This window comes from Cololabis saira, chromosome 6 (genome assembly GCF_033807715.1).
Source record: "Cololabis saira isolate AMF1-May2022 chromosome 6, fColSai1.1, whole genome shotgun sequence".
NCBI lineage: Eukaryota > Metazoa > Chordata > Actinopteri > Beloniformes > Belonidae > Cololabis > Cololabis saira.
In genome coordinates this window covers 3498923-3516473 of record NC_084592.1, presented here as the reverse complement: position 1 = coordinate 3516473, position 17551 = coordinate 3498923, and the positions used below count along the sequence as shown (strand labels likewise).

At 42.3% G+C, this 17551-nt stretch overlaps 1 protein-coding gene across 1 annotated transcript in view; it reads right to left on the bottom strand.

Moving 5' to 3' along the window:
- The window catches only part of LOC133445697 (kinesin heavy chain-like), a 62046-nt gene that overhangs the window by 11681 nt on the left and 32814 nt on the right, over positions 1–17551 (bottom strand). The window contains exons 16-25 of the mRNA XM_061723056.1: positions 16631–16819; positions 13860–13977; positions 12613–12689; positions 11777–11886; positions 11588–11689; positions 7883–7943; positions 7724–7795; positions 7443–7547; positions 5466–5682; positions 3888–4109 (exon numbers count right to left, since the gene is read on the bottom strand). Of these exons, the coding sequence (XP_061579040.1) occupies positions 3895–4109; positions 5466–5682; positions 7443–7547; positions 7724–7795; positions 7883–7943; positions 11588–11689; positions 11777–11886; positions 12613–12689; positions 13860–13977; positions 16631–16819 (1266 nt within the window). The 3' untranslated portion in view covers positions 3888–3894. The remainder of the gene's footprint in view (positions 1–3887; positions 4110–5465; positions 5683–7442; positions 7548–7723; positions 7796–7882; positions 7944–11587; positions 11690–11776; positions 11887–12612; positions 12690–13859; positions 13978–16630; positions 16820–17551) is intronic.

The window sequence follows — 17551 nt, the reverse complement described above, 5'->3', positions numbered from 1 at the left end:
GAAGATAATCAGGTATTTCATAACCCCGAGAAGGACATATCTACAAGGTGGCAGAACTGAATCTGGATACTGTTGGAGACAATGCAATAATTCAATGGCTGACCACTGTCATATCTTTTGGTGTTGCCCAGTGATCCAACCTTACTGGCTGGATGTAGCCAGAGAGATAAAATCAATTCTTGGCTTTGGAATTGAGTATAGCTTGAAATCTGTTTATCTGTGTAATTTACCAACTGATCTCAATCCCCAGGATGTACAGTATACCTTTTGAAAATATTGCTTATAGCCAGCAAAAAGTCACTAACAAGGAAGTGGTTTAAGAGGGAGCTGCCGACAGTGAGAGAGTGGATAGCCACTGTGGAGGAAATACGTGAAATGGAATTGCTGACCTTCTCCCTACGACTATGTAGTGATAAGGCCCAGAAATACTGGGGGAAATGGCTAAAGTATATGGGTGAGAGACCGTTATAGAGCAACTACCCCAGTGTTTAATTTGTTTACTTTGTTTAATTTGTATACTATGATGGATGTTTATTGTTACTTAATATCTTGGACTGATCGGAAATCACATCAGCATTGGAAATTTCCTTGTTGATATTATTACCCACGATTGTTTTATCAACTTTGTTCCCCTGACTGTTTTTTACCATATGGATTTTTCTGACAAGACACCATCCCTACTCTGCATATTGGATGGACTTACTGTACACTGGAGGGACTCGCACCCAAGGCTGGCTGCCCTCTCCTCTCACACCCAGGAACTATAGTAACCCTTTATTACCGAGAGCAATATCTGTTTTTTGGTTGTTTTTTTTTTATACACCATAATAACCCCCCTTCGGTGACCTGTATGTTCGGTGCTGTTTGATTTCTGTCATGTTTTTTTTTTCAGCACATAAAATTCTGTATTATAAAACTAAGAAAAATAAAAAGTAAAAAAAAAAATATATATATATATTTCATAAATAATTGAGGAAAATATAAGTCTAACTTCATAAAATGAATTTTATCTTCAGGAGTAGGCTATGCAGTTATGCAGTCGATGTACCGGTCCCTCGTGGTGAAGAGGGAGCTGAGTCGAAAGGCGAAGCGCTCGATTTACCGGTCAATCTACGCCCCTACCCTCACCTATGGTCATGAACTTTGGGTAGTGACCGAAAGGACAAGATCGCGGATACAAGCGGCTGAGATGAGTTTCCTCCGCAGGGCGGCTGGACGCTCCCTTAGAGATGAGTTTCCTCCGCAGGGCGGCTGGACGCTCCCTTAGAGATGAGTTTCCTCCGCAGGGCGGTTGGACGCTCCCTTAGAGAGAGGGTGAGGAGTTCGGTCACCCGGGAGGAGCTCGGAGTCGAGCCGCTGCTCCTCCACATTGAGAGGAGTCAGCTGAGGTGGCTTGGGCATCTGTACCGGATCCTCCTGGACGCCTCCCTAGGGAGGTGTTCCAGGCATGTCCCTCCTCCCTAGGGAGGTGTTCCAGACATGTCCCTCCTCCCTAGGGAGGTGTTCCAGGCATGTCCCTCCTCCCTAGGGAGGAGTTCCAGGCATGTCCCTCCTCCCTAGGGAGGTGTTCCAGGCATGTCCCTCCTCCCTAGGGAGGTGTTCCAGGCATGTCCCTCCTCCCTAGGGAGGTGTTCCAGGCATGTCCCACCTCCCTAGGGAGGTGTTCCAGGCATGTCCCTCCTCCCTAGGGAGGTGTTCCAGGCATGTCCCTCCTCCCTAGGGAGGAGTTCCAGGCATGTCCCTCCTCCCTAGGGAGGTGTTCCAGGCATGTCCCTCCTCCCTAGGGAGGTGTTCCAGGCATGTCCCACCTCCCTAGGGAGGTGTTCCAGGCATGTCCCTCCTCCCTAGGGAGGTGTTCCAGGCATGTCCCTCCTCCCTAGGGAGGTGTTCCAGGCATGTCCCTCCTCCCTAGGGAGGTGTTCCAGGCATGTCCCTCCTCCCTAGGGAGGTGTTCCAGGCATGTCCCTCCTCCCTAGGGAGGTGTTCCAGGCATGTCCCTCCTCCCTAGGGAGGTGTTCCAGGCATGTCCCTGCTCCCTAGGGAGGTGTTCCAGGCATGTCCCTTCTCCCTAGGGAGGAGTTCCAGGCATGTCCCTCCTCCCTAGGGAGGTGTTCCAGGCATGTCCCACTGGGAGGAGACCCCGGGGAAGACCCAGGACACGCTGGAGAGACTATGTCTCTCGGCTGGCCTGGGAACGCCTCAGACTCCCCTCGGAAGAGCTAGAGGAAGAGCTGGAGGAAGAGATGGAGGAAGAGCTGGAGGAAGAGCTGGAGGAAGAGCTGGAGGAAGAGCTGGAGGAAGAGCTGGAGGAAGAGCTGGAGGAAGAGATGGAGGAAGAGCTGGAGGAAGAGCTGGAGGAAGAGCTGGAGGAAGTATCTGGGGTGAAGGAAGTCTGGGCATCCCTGCTGAGGCTGCTGCCCCCGCGACCCGGGAACGGACAAGCGGCGGACGATGGATGGATGGATGGAGGAGTAGGCTATTCAACCTATTATCCTAAAACCGCTGAGTCTCCCCCACACCAGGATGGTTCCACCTAACCTGTCAATCACCTGGCTTCACCTGTCAATCACTTGGACCAACGATGGAGTCGTGGTTGAAACATAGCAGCAATATTTATATGTTTAATAAATCAGTTACTGATGGCACAGTAGGGCTGGGGATCGATTCAAATGTCAAGAATCGATTCGATTCCGATTCTTAAGATTCAGAATCGATTATCAAGATTTAATTAGATCCGATTCGATTCCGATATTGATTTGGGTTACTGTTATTAAAACTGTTTTTTGAGCTGTTGCATGAATTACATGACTGTAGTTCTGCAACATATTAATACTAGTATTATATTGAGATTAAATAGCAAATATTGGCAGCTAATGATGCTGTAAGGACCAATCAGCTCCCAGAATGCTGATAGAACTGCTCTCAGAAACATCGTGGGTCAGAATTACCAAACAGATCCAGGGAGGAAACAGAGACGGATGAAATCTGTTTTATTTTTTCCCACATTCCGTTTTTATTTGTTCCATTTTCGGTCTATTTTGGTTTTTAATTTTTGAGCATTTGTTTTTTAGCATTTTTTGCAAATGTAACCCCAAGACAGTATATAAAGTAATGAAATGTAGACAATTTATGCAATTATAACCTAACACTTGAATACCTTTAAACATATTTAAAGGCAAAGTTATTCTTGTGTCCAACAAAACATTCCTTTTTTGGGGATAAACAAAAAAATAACCAAAAGTTGTAATGTAATGATGAAACAAAAAAATACATAAATAAATAAAAGAAAAAAAGAAAAAAGAACCCCCCCCCCACCCTACCCTCCAAAAAAAAAAAAAAAAAAAAAAAAAAAATCGATCTTTAGACATATGAATCGATTTTTAGGAATTAATGAGAATCAATTTAGAATTTCAACACAGGCCTATGGCACAGTGTTCTGTTTTAGGTCTTATTTTTACAAACAAAGGTGCTTTGCGCTGGAAATCTGGATTTTATTTTTGTCCAAAATCGCCCAGCCCTAACTTATATAGTCCAAGGTAAACAGACAGAGTTTATAAATGTTTGGGACTCATTTATGTCTTTCTTGACCAACGAAATGGATAACACTGAATGAAAAAACAAAACTTACACTGGCGATGTGAATGTACGATCCTGCCTTTTACAGCACTTTACAGCATTAGTTTGTAGTTTATTCTTTAATTTTTTTTTTTCTTTTTTACTGTCTGTGTGTTTGTGTGATTGTTTGAGGGGATATATATGTATATATATGTGGAAAAAGTTTGTAAATTTGACATAAGTTTTGATATGCTTGTTGAACTTCAATAAAAATATTGTTAAAAAAAAAAGTAGTAGTAGAAGTCTCTGTGGTCTCTGCAGCGGGGACTCACCTGCAGCTTACTTGCAGGCTCTCTGTTGGGGAGGTTGTTGCCGTGGTGACTGTGGCTGTTGGGGAGGTTGTTGCCGTGGTAACTGTGGCTGTTGGGGAGCTTGTTGCCGGAGGGGACGGTGGCGTGGACTGATCCCCGCTCCCCCTCCTCTGATGGTGGGTTTCAGGGATGGAGCAGAGGAGAGCTGCTGGTGGTGCTGGTGTCCAGCCCGGATCGGCTTTGCTGCACAGACACAGGGATCACGCTAATGTGACTGTTGTGTTCAGGGCCATGAATGAGTGGATTTCATTTCCCAAACACATCACACAAGCAAACAGCATAAGAACATTCAAATTATTAGTTAAGGAACATCTTTTGAATCATTATAAGTAACAATTATAGAACATTGAAATAGAGATCACTGAAACAGCAGCTGCTGAGACTGATTGTCTGACATGCTGGAAATGGAAACATAGTTGGTTATGACTGTTGTTGAATGTATTTTTTTTCCTTTTTTTCTGTATTAGATCAGTTGTGAAGTTCTAGGCTACAAATTAAATGAAATTGTGGACTGCTTTTCAGACTTTGACGACCTCAGATGAATCTTAACTGTGCAGCGTTTTTGTTTGGTGTTTTGTTCTCATTTCGCTGTCTTCATTTTTTGGAATGTCTCTGCTTTTTTTAATTTGATATTCTCTTTATCTAGTGGAAATGTATTCTGTTTGTTTTTACGATGTTATGTTTAGTACTGTATTATTTTAGAATGTTGGCGGACCCCAGGAAGAACAGCTGCAGTCATGCTGTAGCTAATGGGGATCCTAATTAAACAATTAAACGCAGGTCTGCGATCTAACTGACCACAAAGCAGCGTGAGTACCATGTGGGTGTTGCTGTAATAGCTGGGAGGCAATTCATGGAAATCGTGCACTTGGTGACAAGTTTTTGATATTTGGCATGGTGTTAGTTATGGACAAAAGGTTTTCAAAAACCACCGTAAACAAATGGTGACGCCCCCTAGTGGCCGCTTTGCAGACAATTCAAAATGAATCATAAGCGAGGCGATAGAGGCGGCAATGTAGGTGTGAAGTGAGTTTAAATATGCACAGCTGATGTTTTTTAATAAAATTTCACTGTTCACTTTCACTGTGACTTAGTTCTGAGGTTCTGTTCATCTCAAGCCTGAATGAAGGCTTATTGATATTATTGATAGTACAGTGATAGAGACCTGTCTAATAAACAGAAAATTGCATTCCTTGGGGGTGAAAATAGGAGTCTAGATCCTCTATAATCTTTCTATGTCATTTCATTCTCGAAATATGAAACTTTTTGGGCAAAAAATGACCTTCAACATGACCTTGAAATAGGAAATTTATCTCAGAATTGAATTCCTAGCACAAAAAAAGGAGAAAAAGTGACAATATACAACAATCTAGGACTAAGAGAAGCTGAGATATGACCTTTGATCTTTTCGGTGGGAGCCATGGTTTTTGAAAACCTTATGTCCATAACTAACACCATGCCAAATATCAAAAACTTGTGGCCGAGTGCACAATCTTCATGATTGTTGACACATTCCCCCCAGCTGTATCAGTTCCTCACCGATCTGAGCAGAGTGTCCTCTCTTGGAGATGTTCTTGGACCGGACCACGTCTTTGATGCGATCCACTTCCTGCTGGTAGCGTTTGCGGTCCCTCACGGACGACTCCTTGGCTTTCTTCAGGGTGTTTTCCAGAGCTTTCACCCGCTCTGCCGTGGCCCGCAGACGCCGCTCCAGCTTGGGCAGCTCGCACCGCAGGTCTGCGTTGTCTCGGACAAGCTGACGAAACAAAGATGAAGCTTTTCTAAACTGTTCATTATTTTGTGAGATGGAGATCATCACATAGAAGGTAAAGAGGTCAGAAACATGGTTGAGCCGCTCGGTGGTGCATTGGGTTAAGCAGCGGCTCATATACTGAGGCTACAGTCCTGCAGCGGTCGCCGGTTTGAATCCCGGCCTGCGCACCTTTGCTGCATGTCATCCCCATTCTCCCCAGTTTCATGAAACTGAAGATCATAATGCAAACCTGACATTTACTTTTAGTTCAGTTTGTGGAAAATGGTTGGCCTGGCTTTCTCTTTAAAACTTAAACAGTTATAAAGCATTACAAACTGTAACAATAGGGCAAATGCACAGCATTGTTTTGTATTTTGTGTCTTTCAAATAAAATACAATTTTTTCCAGTCATATGTTCCTCATTCAAGGTTGTTAAAAAAATACTGCTATAATATCGTATTGTATCGTTATCGTGACCTCAATATCGTGGATCGTACCGTATCGTGAGATTAGTGTATCCTTACACCCCTATTGGCCAATCAGGTGTCTGAGTCAGGATGTGACATCATTTCAAGAGCGACTCTTGGCTTCTTTTTTTTTTAACAATGGCAGCACAGAAATCTGTTCCTTGGTCAAATTCCGAGGTGGAGACCTTCTTAAACCTGGTGGTGAGGAAAATATCCAGAGAGAGCTAGAGGAATGAAAAAATAGACCAGGAGCTTCTCAGTCCATGTCTGCTCAAGGCTACAAATGCACTTTTCAGCAGCGCCGAGACAAACTGAAAAAGTTTCAAAGCGATTATCGTGCGGTGAAGGACCACAATAGCGAGAAAGACCGGAATTAATTTAAAGTGGAATGAGTGTAAACATGATCGCGCCACGTTTAGGCCACGTTTACACAGAGCTGGGTATTTACAAAAACGGATATTTCCCCCTGAAAAATCTCTTCATTTCCAGGAACCTGCATAAATATCTGTTAAGGTGCTATGAGCAGCCAAACCTACAGGGGGCAGTGTAACGAGAAGATAAAGTCATGCTAGCCAATCAGAATCCTGGAAAAAAACATCAACAAATGACACGAGTAACTTCCAGTTACTTCCAAGATGAACGAGAGTCTTTGGTTTGGAGTGACAGAGAAGTGGAGTTACTTTTAAGTGTGACGTTAGAATATAAAACAGGTAAAATACAAGAAAATATTGACGGTGGTCAAACAAATTGTAAACACAGGTCTCACTCATGACGCTGGTGACGTTTCTGTCGCATAATGTGACGTTCTGAAGCCTAAATGTCCGTTTCTCTCCGTTTACAAGCAAGCGTGAAGACAGAGTTTTTGCAAATCTCCACTTTGGCCGGAGTTTTCAGAAATGATGGTTTTTGGTGACTTTGAGCTTCATTTTCGTGTAAACGAACGAACAAAACGCATGAAAACACCACTGTTTTTGCTACGTAGAAACGGGGCCTTAATTTAAAGCGGAATGAGAGTAAACATGATCGCGGAATTATTCTATTCGGATTTAAAATCAGAATAAACCAGCCACTTACTTCGGAATTAAGTTTAATTCAGAATGGCCATTTTCCTTCAGAATTAGGTGTTTACATGGTCATTTTTACTCATTTTAAATCTGATTTAATTTTAATTCTGAATTAAAGAGGGATTAAACTTCCCATGTAAAGGCACTGTCATGAAGAGTGTATCTGGCTGTGAGTCCCAGTACAGGACCAGTCACTGTTACTGGGTGTACCAGTCCAGGGGGGACAGCTGACCTGCTTGTGGACTTTTCCGAGCTGCTCCAGGTTGTTTTCCAGGAAGATGATCCTCTGTCTCTGGGCCACGCTGCCGCCGGCCTCGTCGTTGTCGTTCTCCGAGCTCTGTGGACAGGAAAACAAACGTAAACCTTCATGTTTCTGGGCCTGTGACCCCGAGGGTCCACCTGCCCTCAGCAGGACCCGCTGGGCCAAGACCAACCCATAATGGTTGGTCTTGCAGATTTGAGTCTGGCTCATCTCTGCCTCCCGTTCAGACCTCAGTCTGAACTCAGCCTTACGTTCTTGATCCGAGCGTTCATGTCCTGGATGAAGAGCTTCCTGAGGCTGCTCAGCGTCTGCAGCTCCTTGGCCTGTGGGAGGAAACACCGGAGTTACATGTCAGACTTGTCAGACGTGTCGTCCCCCATCACTTCCCCGGGACGGCTGAGAGAGCTCACCACCGTCTCCTCCAGACCCTTCAGGTCCTCCCGGGCCTGTTCCCTCCTCTCATTCAGAAACCTGAAGGACAACAGAAAGATGCTTACAGTTCATGGAGCTCCGCAAGGCAAGTTTATTAGTATAGCACAATTCAACACAAGGTCATTCAAAGTGCTTTACAGCAACATTAAAAACGGCAAGACACAATTAAATAGTAAATAAGTTGTTAAAAGTAAGGGCAGTAGAGTACAGCAGGTACATCTCATTCTTAAAATGGCAAGAATTACGTTTCTATACGGTCAAAATGTACAAAGACCGGGTCAAATACAGTATTACAAAAGTAATCTGTAACAATTCCTACGGTGAATTAAACCAATTTGACAATTCTATGCCACAATGCCTGTTTCCAGGTCTTATTTCACACAACTGAGGAGAATTACGTTTCTATACGGTCAAAACGTACAAAGACCGGCTCAAATACAGGATTACAAGAGTAACTAGAAAATTTCTGGAAATTTTGATATGGGCATGCCCTACCGCCCATTCGTCCCCTCTTGCTGCTTTGGTTTGGGGCTGCAGTGGTTGTGTTTAGGGTGGTTCTATGTCAGTTTGAGGTGTTTTTACGCTTGTATTTCATTCATTCCTGTGCTCCCAATAGTTATTAATGGGGCGCGCTTTTTGGCATCTAGCGTTGCCACGGTAACGCTTTTGACTGAGAATAGTAATGCCCATCGAGGCAAGATGGAGACGCATCTAACGATGTATGCCGTGCATGGGTGCATGTTCCGGTTCAGGCTATGTTAACGGAAAGGTTTTTTTTTTCACCGTGGTACAAAACCCCATCCGAATGAATGGGGCCATGTGGCCTGGATTTTGACATAAAATTTCCTTAAATCCCAGCTTCATGAAATTTGAGTATGTTGAAGTCCACAGCGTGCCGAGTCAGGGGACATTTGTACGATGTCTCTACGATAACCTGTTGCCTAGCAACAAGCGTCCAAATTCAAACAGAAATAAAAAAGAAAATGAAAGGCCAATATCGCGAAAACTGTAATAATTAGCATAATGAGGTTGTAGGGTCTGTTAGTGCCAATCGGGCCGAGTGTTTGAAAGTTTCAACGATGTCTCTACGATAAAGTCCGGCCGAGCAATAAGCGTCCGAATTTTTGCCTTTTTTTTTTTCTTTTTGGCGTCTAGCGTTGCCACGGTAACACTTTTTACTGAGAAAAGTAATGCCCATCGAGGAACGATGGAGACGCATCCAACGATGTATGCCATGTATGGGTGCACGTTCCGGTTCAGGCTATGTTAAAGGATAGGTTTTTTTTTCACCATGGTACAAAACCCCATCCAAATGAATGGGGCCATGTGGCCTGGATTTTGACATAAAATTTCCTTAAATCCCAGCTTCATGAAATTTGAGTATGTTGAAGTCCACAGCGTGCCGAGTCGGGAAACATTTGTACGATGTCTCTACGATAACCTGTTGCCTAGCAACAAGCGTCCAAAGTCAAACGGAAAAAAAAAAAAAAATGAAAGGTCAATATCACAGAAACTGTAATACTTGGCATAATGAGCTTGTACGTACCATTAGGGACAATCGGGCCGAGTGTTTGAAAGTTTGAACGATGTCTCTACGATAAAGTTCGGCCGAGCAATAAGCGTGGGAATTTTCGCCTTTTTTTTTGCTTTTTGGCAACTAGCGTTGCCACGGTAACCCCTATTACGGAGAAAAGTAATGCCCATCGAGGCATGATGGAGACGCATCCAACGATGTATGCCATGCATGGGTGCACGTTCCGGTTCGGGCCGTATTAACGGACGAAAAAAAGTGCGGAATAAGAATAATAATAAGAAAAGGGAAACCTTTTCTAGATACTAATATATCGCCTTCATTTTCATGTTTTTCCTCGTTTTTCCGGCCGTCTTTTAGTTTTTGGGGATTTTTTTTTTCCACATCCGAGCGGGGTCATGCTGTACACCCGCTGGTGTGACGTGGGACTTTTGCGACTTTAGCTTGTTAGCAACATTGCCTTTTGGGCCATTCTGGACGATTGCAATATGGTCATGCCATTACTTGGCATGCCCATAATGAGCAATGAAGAACAGCTGATAGAGACCTGAATAGCAGCCTTTTCATCACATTCTTAAAATTTGTACAAAACTGTAGGCAAATTACACACAACAGGCAGAATATAGTAATGTGGAGAGGTTAGTATCTTCTCTTCAGAGAGGTCTGTGCAGCTGCTGACAGAGGAGCATCACCTGAGTGATTAGACTCTAATGGCGCTTTTCCACTAGAACCTACTCAGCCCGACTCTCCTCGGTTTAGTTCTTTCCCACTAGGGGTCTAACGTGCAGAGTAGATACTTTTCTGTAACTATTCTGCCGAGGTTCTAAGCAGCTGAGTCGGCTGTATCTGACATCATCACACTACAGGACACCGATTGGTCGGGGGGTTGGAGTCAGACGTCTGAGTCAGGAGGAGGAAATCAGAGAAAGAGACTCTGACGGATTCTTGTTCATTTTATTCAACCATCAACGGCAGCAAAAGTCTGTTTCATGATCCAACTCTGAGGGTCAGATGTTCATAAACCTGGTGCTGAGGAGAGAATTAAAAAGGGATCTAGAGGGAGATAAGGAACGAGCAGATCTACCAGGAGCTCTGTCTCTTCATAGCTGCTCACGGCTCCAGCTGACTTTTCAGCAGCACCGAGACAAACAAACAAAAAAATAAAAAGCGTCGCTGCTTGAAGCTTCTCTCACTCTCATTTTTTAACTTGGTATAAAACACAAGTCACAGATCCAGCAGCACATCTATCATCTCCTCCAGGTTCTACATCTTTAGTGTTGTTGTCTTCTCCGTTTAGATACACAATCAAATATGTCACAGCAGCTTCTCCAACCTCCTACTTCTGGTCCAGGCGATGGATTGTTGTGGAAAAGAAACCAGGCCGAGTTGAGATGAGTAGAGCTGAGTAGGTACTAGTATTAGGTATTATTAGGGCCAGGCAGGAGAAAAATTACAATTATATTTTAGAGGAGGAAGATTTTTTTTCATCATGCACTTCGAGAAAAAAGTCGAAATGTCGAGAAAAAAGTCAAAATTTCATAATAATAATAATAAGGTATAAGGTTGAAATTTCGACTTTATTCACGAAATTTCGACTTTATTCTTGAAATTGTATTTCAACATTAATGTCGACATTTCGACTTTTTTCTCGACATTTCGACTTTTTTCTCGAAGTGCACAATAAAAATAAATCTTCCCCTCTCAAATATCTTTTCTCCTGCATGGCCCTAACACTCTTCCGTCCTCTTCCGTGTTTCCATGGTGATAATGTCAGACCTTGGGCTTGCAGCTTGGCGATCTCCTCCATCAGAGAATCCTGACTCTCCTCCAGGCGATGGATTGTTGTGGAAAAGAAACCAGGCCGAGTTGAGATGAGTAGAGCTGAGTAGGTACTAGTAGGTACTACAAAGTAGTAGGTGCTAGTGGAAAAGTGCCATTAGATCGTACCCAAGCGGTAAGGGGGTTCAGTTTTTTGTCAAACAAATGATGGCACCCTAGAAATGTTCCAAGATGTTCATCTTTGGTTGTGTTTGCCTAGTACTATGACCCCGTATGATCAGACGACATCAGTACAGTATTTCTGAACTAATTTACAGGATAAAAAGAGGACAAGACCGTGGGGTCTACGGTGAGTACACAAGCACAAACTTACTGCAGTTTTTGGAGTTTCTGCTCTTTGTTCTGATCGTCAGCTCTCAGCTTGTCAAAGTCAGACTGAAGTTTCCGGTTTTCCAGCGTCACAGCCCGGTTCACACTGAAACACAACAGTTCCTGTTACAGAGGCGGGAGACGGAGCGGCCTCCTCCATACTGATCATTATTAAACATCCTAAACATCCTACTCCTTGAGCTGGTCCAGGTCTCTCTGCTTGTGCTCGATCTCGTCCCGGAGCCGGCTCAGCTGCTTCTGGTGGACTTCTCTGTGGTTCTCCATCTGCTCCTCCAGGGTTCTCTGCAACAGATCAGCATTCATGTGTTCATGTTTTTTATATAGTCTTACTAACATGTTGTATTCTAAATCTAGGCTTTTAGTATGTAATCATGATGTTCAAAATAATTCAAAATAAACAATCTTATTTTCGCATGTAAAAACTTCTGTCAGGCACTGAGTGCATGAGTGTAATATTTCACTATGTTTGCCTTATTGGGCATGCAATGTGTGTGTGTGGTTATGTTTTTGTGATGTTTTTTTAGGACACGCATATAGCTCCTATATTGTAATAATTTCCTGAAAATGTAATAAAATTTGCACTTAACTCAATCCAAAATGTAATAAAATCCAATAATGTAATAACTTCACCAATAATGTAATAAAATATCCTGACTAATATTGTAATAAGATTGTTACCGATAATGTAATACCTTATTACATTGTTGGGAATTTATTACATTTTCAGGTGGGTCTTTTTTTTTCCTTCCAAAACTGATCATGTAATACTTGACAAATAATGTAATATATATGTTCATTTTCAGTCCAGAGTTCTACATTTTGTGTTTTAAGTATCTAAGAATGTTATATACGCTGGATTTGAAACGCCAGAATGACTATTGGGGTTAAATTCCATCTTTGAGTAGCATGTAATAAATTCCCAATAATGTTGTTTATGAACGTTACAGGACAGCAGATGTGAGGGTGAAGCTGAACCTGCAGCACATCCTGATTCTGCTGATGGTTTACCTTCATGTCCACGGCATCCTTCAGTCGGCTCATGTGCTCCTTCTCTTTGTCCATCACCACCCCCTCCTGCATCTGACCTGAACACACACACACACACACACACACACACACACACACACACACACACACACACACACACACACACACACACACACACACACACACACACACACACACACACACACACACACACACACACACACACACACAAACACACACACACACTCTCAGTCAGCAGCTCTCCAGGACTCTCAGCTACAGAACATTATTAGGGCCAGGCAGGAGAAAAATAAAAATTATATTTTAGAGGAGGAAGATTTTTTTTCATTATGCACTTCGAGAAAAAAGTCGAAATGTCGAAATTAATGTTGAAGTAGAATTTCGAGAAAAAAGTCGAAATGTTGAGAAAAAAGTCAAAATTTTGTGAATAAGGTTGAAATTTCGACTTTATTCTTGAAATTTCGACTTTAACGAAATTTCGACTTTTTTCTCGAAGTGCACAATCAAAAAATAATTTTACTGTTCCGTAGTTTTATGTTACCAAAGTTGAATGATGATTTCAGATCTGCCCTAAAAATGATCGGAAAATCAATACATTGATAAGAAACTGTAACAGAGCTGACTTTTTTCTCAACATTTTGACTTTTTTCTCAGCATTTCGACTTTTTTCTCAACATTGTGCATAATGAAAAAAAAATCTTCCTCCTCTAAAATATTATTTTTATTTTTCTCCTGCCTAGCCCATCTTCCGTATAAAACCATGATGAAAGACACCGGCAACGGGATTAACAAAACAACTGCTGCTGTACATCAATCTGGAAAGTTATATTTAACCTTTTTCAAACTATTTGGAGTTCAACGTTCTACAGTAAGAAAGATTATTCACAGGTTGTGGCAGTTGTGGCAATCTTGCCAGGAGTGGATGTCCCAGAAAAAAGTCGAAATGTCGAGAAAAAAGTCAAAATGTTGAGATTAATGTTGAAGTACAATTTCATGAACATTTCGTGAATAATGTTGAAATGTTGAGAAAAAGGGCAAAATTTCAACTTTATTCACGAAATTTCAACTTTATTCTCGAAATTGTATTTCAACATTATTCTCGACATTTTGACTTTTTTCTCGACATTTTGACTTTTTTCTTGAAGTGCACTATAAAAAAAGATCTTCCCCTCTCAAATATTTTTTCTCCTGCATGGCCCTAACACTCTTCCGTCCTCAGCAGCGTTTCCATGGTGATAGTGTCAGACCTTGGGCTTGGAGCTTGGCGATCTCCTCCATCAGAGAATCCTGACTCTCCTCCAGCTGCCTCTTCTTCTGCTCCACACTCTGCAGGTCGTCACTCAGAGACGCCAGCTTGGCCTGGAGCTGCAAAAAAGGTTTAAAAAAAATATTTATTTATTTACTTATTTAACTGTATTTGTATTACATTTTTGAATAATGCACCTGGCCTAATTGGTTTGCTGATGTGCTTGAGCTTTTTCTTTTGAATTTCATTTATGAAACACACTAATAAAAATGTGGATTTCAAATCTTCTCTTCTTAGAGTATTCAATTGATTAGTCATGCATGGCAATTTGGGGACCTTTAGCAGATATGAGATTAAAATGCGATTAATTAGATTAATTAATTATAAATCCTGTAATTATTAATTAGATTCATTTTTTTAATTGTCTGACAGCACTAATAAAAACACAATATTAATGTTCACGTTATTAATGTTCATATAAAAAAATCAGGGAGCAAGGATCCAAATGCAGGAGAAGGGGGGAGGAGGAGTAACTCAGGCCCCGTTTCCACGTAGCAAAAACGGTGGTGTTTTCATGCGTTTTGGCCGTTCGAAGCTCAAAGTCTCCAAAAACCATCATTTCTGAAAACTCCGGCCAAAGTGGAGATTTGCAAAAACTCCGTCTTCACGTTTCCTTGTAAACGGAGGGAAACGGACATTTAGGCTCCAGAACGTCACATTATGAGACAGAAACGTCACCAGCATCATGAGTGACACCTGTGGTTACAATTAGTTTGTAACCGTCAATATTTTCTTGTATTTTACCTGTTTTATATTCTAACGCACTGCAAAAACTCAAAATCTTAACAAGAATATTTGTCTTATTTCAAGTTAAAATGTCTCATTTTTAGTCAAAAAATCTCATTACACTTAAAACAAGACTCATCACTGGAAAAAACAACAATTTTTTCAAGTAGATTTTCACCTAAAATAAGAAGAAAAATCTGCCAGTGGAACAAGATTTTTTTGCTTGTAATGAGAAGATAAATCTTGTCCCACTGGCAGATTTTTCTACTTATTTCAAGTGAAAATTTACTTGAAACAGGTGAAAAGTTATTGACTTTGAGTTTTTGCAGTACGTCACACTTAAAAGTAACTCCACTTCTCTGTCACTCCAAACCAAAGACTCTCGTTCATCTTGGAAGTAACTGGAAGTTACTCGTGTCATTTGTTGATGTTTTTTTCCAGGATTCTGATTGGCTAGCATGACTCTATCATCTCATTACACTGCCCCCTGTAGGTTTGGCTGCTCATAGCACCTTAACAGATATTTATGCAGGTTCCTGGAAATGATGGGATTTTCCAAAACGTAGAGGGGGAAATATGAGTTTTTATAAATACCCAGCTACGTGTAAACGTGGCCTCAGAATGTCCTAATCGTCCTCCCAAAGAGTGTAAATGAACGAATTAATAAATAAATCACTCCACGAAGGAGGAGTGAACAGAAGTCAGACTAAACCAGCGGAGCAGGAGGAAACAGAAAGACACGGTAATCAGGACGACATCAGGACAGGCCAAGCCCCGTCAAACAGAAGATTACAAGACAAAAACAGACTTTCAGAGGAAACATTTTACTTTGAAGGAAACAGTACATTTTAAATTGAAGTGAAATTTAATTGAACCATTTGAATCAAATAAATTAAACTTACTTAAGTTAATTTGGGTGTATTTTTGTTTTTGTCATTTTTGTTGAGAGGAGATTGGAAGAGCAAGAGGACACTGCCTAAAATAATTAAATATTCTTTCAAATGAAACTGAAACTGATATGACGTCATGAAAATACTGCTTTAAAGGGGACCTATTCTGAAAAACAGGTTTTCTCTTGCTTTAACATATATAAAGTGGTCTCCCCTCAGCCTGCCAACTCAGAGAAGGAGGAAGCAACCAGATTCTGCAGTGTCTGTACAGCCGCCCGGATGAGCCGTCCAGTGTGATGTGGATCTACGAGCCAATAAGATTCTGCTCCCGTCGTTACGGAACGAAAATGCAAACCATGCCCACAACTATAAAACCGTGTAACTGCATGAGCGTCCGACTATCGTAGCACTGCGGGACATCGTCTCTCTGTCCATCTCCCTCCAGCAGCTGCCACTTTATTGAGGTTTTTGTAGTGAAATGAGGAGGAATCATAGAGATAACTTCTCATTTCAACTAACTGATCAGCCGTTCCTCATCATGACTGTTTCCTACAGCGCTTTCAACCGGCTTTCAACGCGAGCGACAGGAAGAAAATAGAAGCAGGGCGTCCGACAAATGTTCAGCTCAAAACGGCGCGTTGTGCCGCGTCGCTGCCAGTTAGGACAGTCCAATAGAAAATAAAGCAATGGAATTGATTTTGTCGGTGACGCTCGCTCTCATCGCATGCAGTTATGACACGGTGCAACTAACTCCGCCGGCCGGAGCTTCCGCCATTTTTCCGTAGCGGTGTACTGCGTCATTCAGGCAGCCAATCAGCACAGAGCCTCATTATCATAGCCCCGCCCACTCAGAATCCTGCATAGATAATGAGGTTAGAAACTGGGAAGATAAAGACATGGATGAATTAGGCTGAATTTCTAATTTATTTAGCAAAAACAATCAAAAGCTTGTTTTTAAGACATTCAAGGCCTGTTTAAAATAGACATTAGATGCCATAATAGGTCCCCTTTAAGCTTCATGATCTTTTTGTACCAGACAAGCAGAAGCTAAGCTGCTATGTTGATGCTGTGGATGTGAGACTCAGGTGAGTGTTACCTGCGAGACGAGCAGCTGGCAGGAGCTGAGCTCTCTCTCCGTGGCCTCCATCCTGCCGCTGCCCTCCGTCAGGCTGAGCTCCAGCTGCTTGCTGCGGCTCAGCAGAGACTTCACCTCGGACTTCATCTTGCTGAGGTAGAGCCGAGCTGTGGTGAACTCGTCCTCCATCACGCCGCTCGTCTCCGCCATCTGGAGACAAAGCCACACATGGAGGGTGAGGAAAACTGGAACATTCATCCCAGAAGAATGGTGACTCTTGTTTGGTGTTTTCTGCTTTCAGAGACACAGGACGTCTTTGGATTCTGAAATATCGTATAACTCTGAGTTATCAGTTATAGAGGGTCTGCATTGATGTCACTTCCCCACTGGACCAGCCCCCTTACTGGTACTGAGTGGCAAAAACAGCTGCAACTAGTGGAGAAGACGGAATAACAGCTGATTATCAGTTTAAATTAAAGTCAGTTGGACTTGACAGTGACCCGTACAGTTACCCCAAGAACCAGTGGTCCATGGACATTAATATTTGGTACAGTTACCAAGAACCAGTGGTCCATGGACATTAATATTTGGTACAGTTACCAAGAACCAGTGGTCCATGGACATTAATATTTGGTACAGTTACCAAGAACCAGTGGTCCATGGATATTAATATTTGGTACAGTTACCAAGAACCAGTGGTCCATGGACATTAATATTTGGTACAGTTACCAAGAACCAGTGGTCCATGGACATTAATATTTGGTACAGTTACCAAGAACCAGTGGTCCATGGACATTAATATTTGGTACAGTTACCAAGAACCAGTGGTCCATGGACATTAATATTTGTCCACGAATCCATTTTCCTGATATTTATATGTACTTAATTTCTACGCCGGGGAAATACACTAAGCAAAGCTTGAAGGCAGAGAAAAGTCTTGAC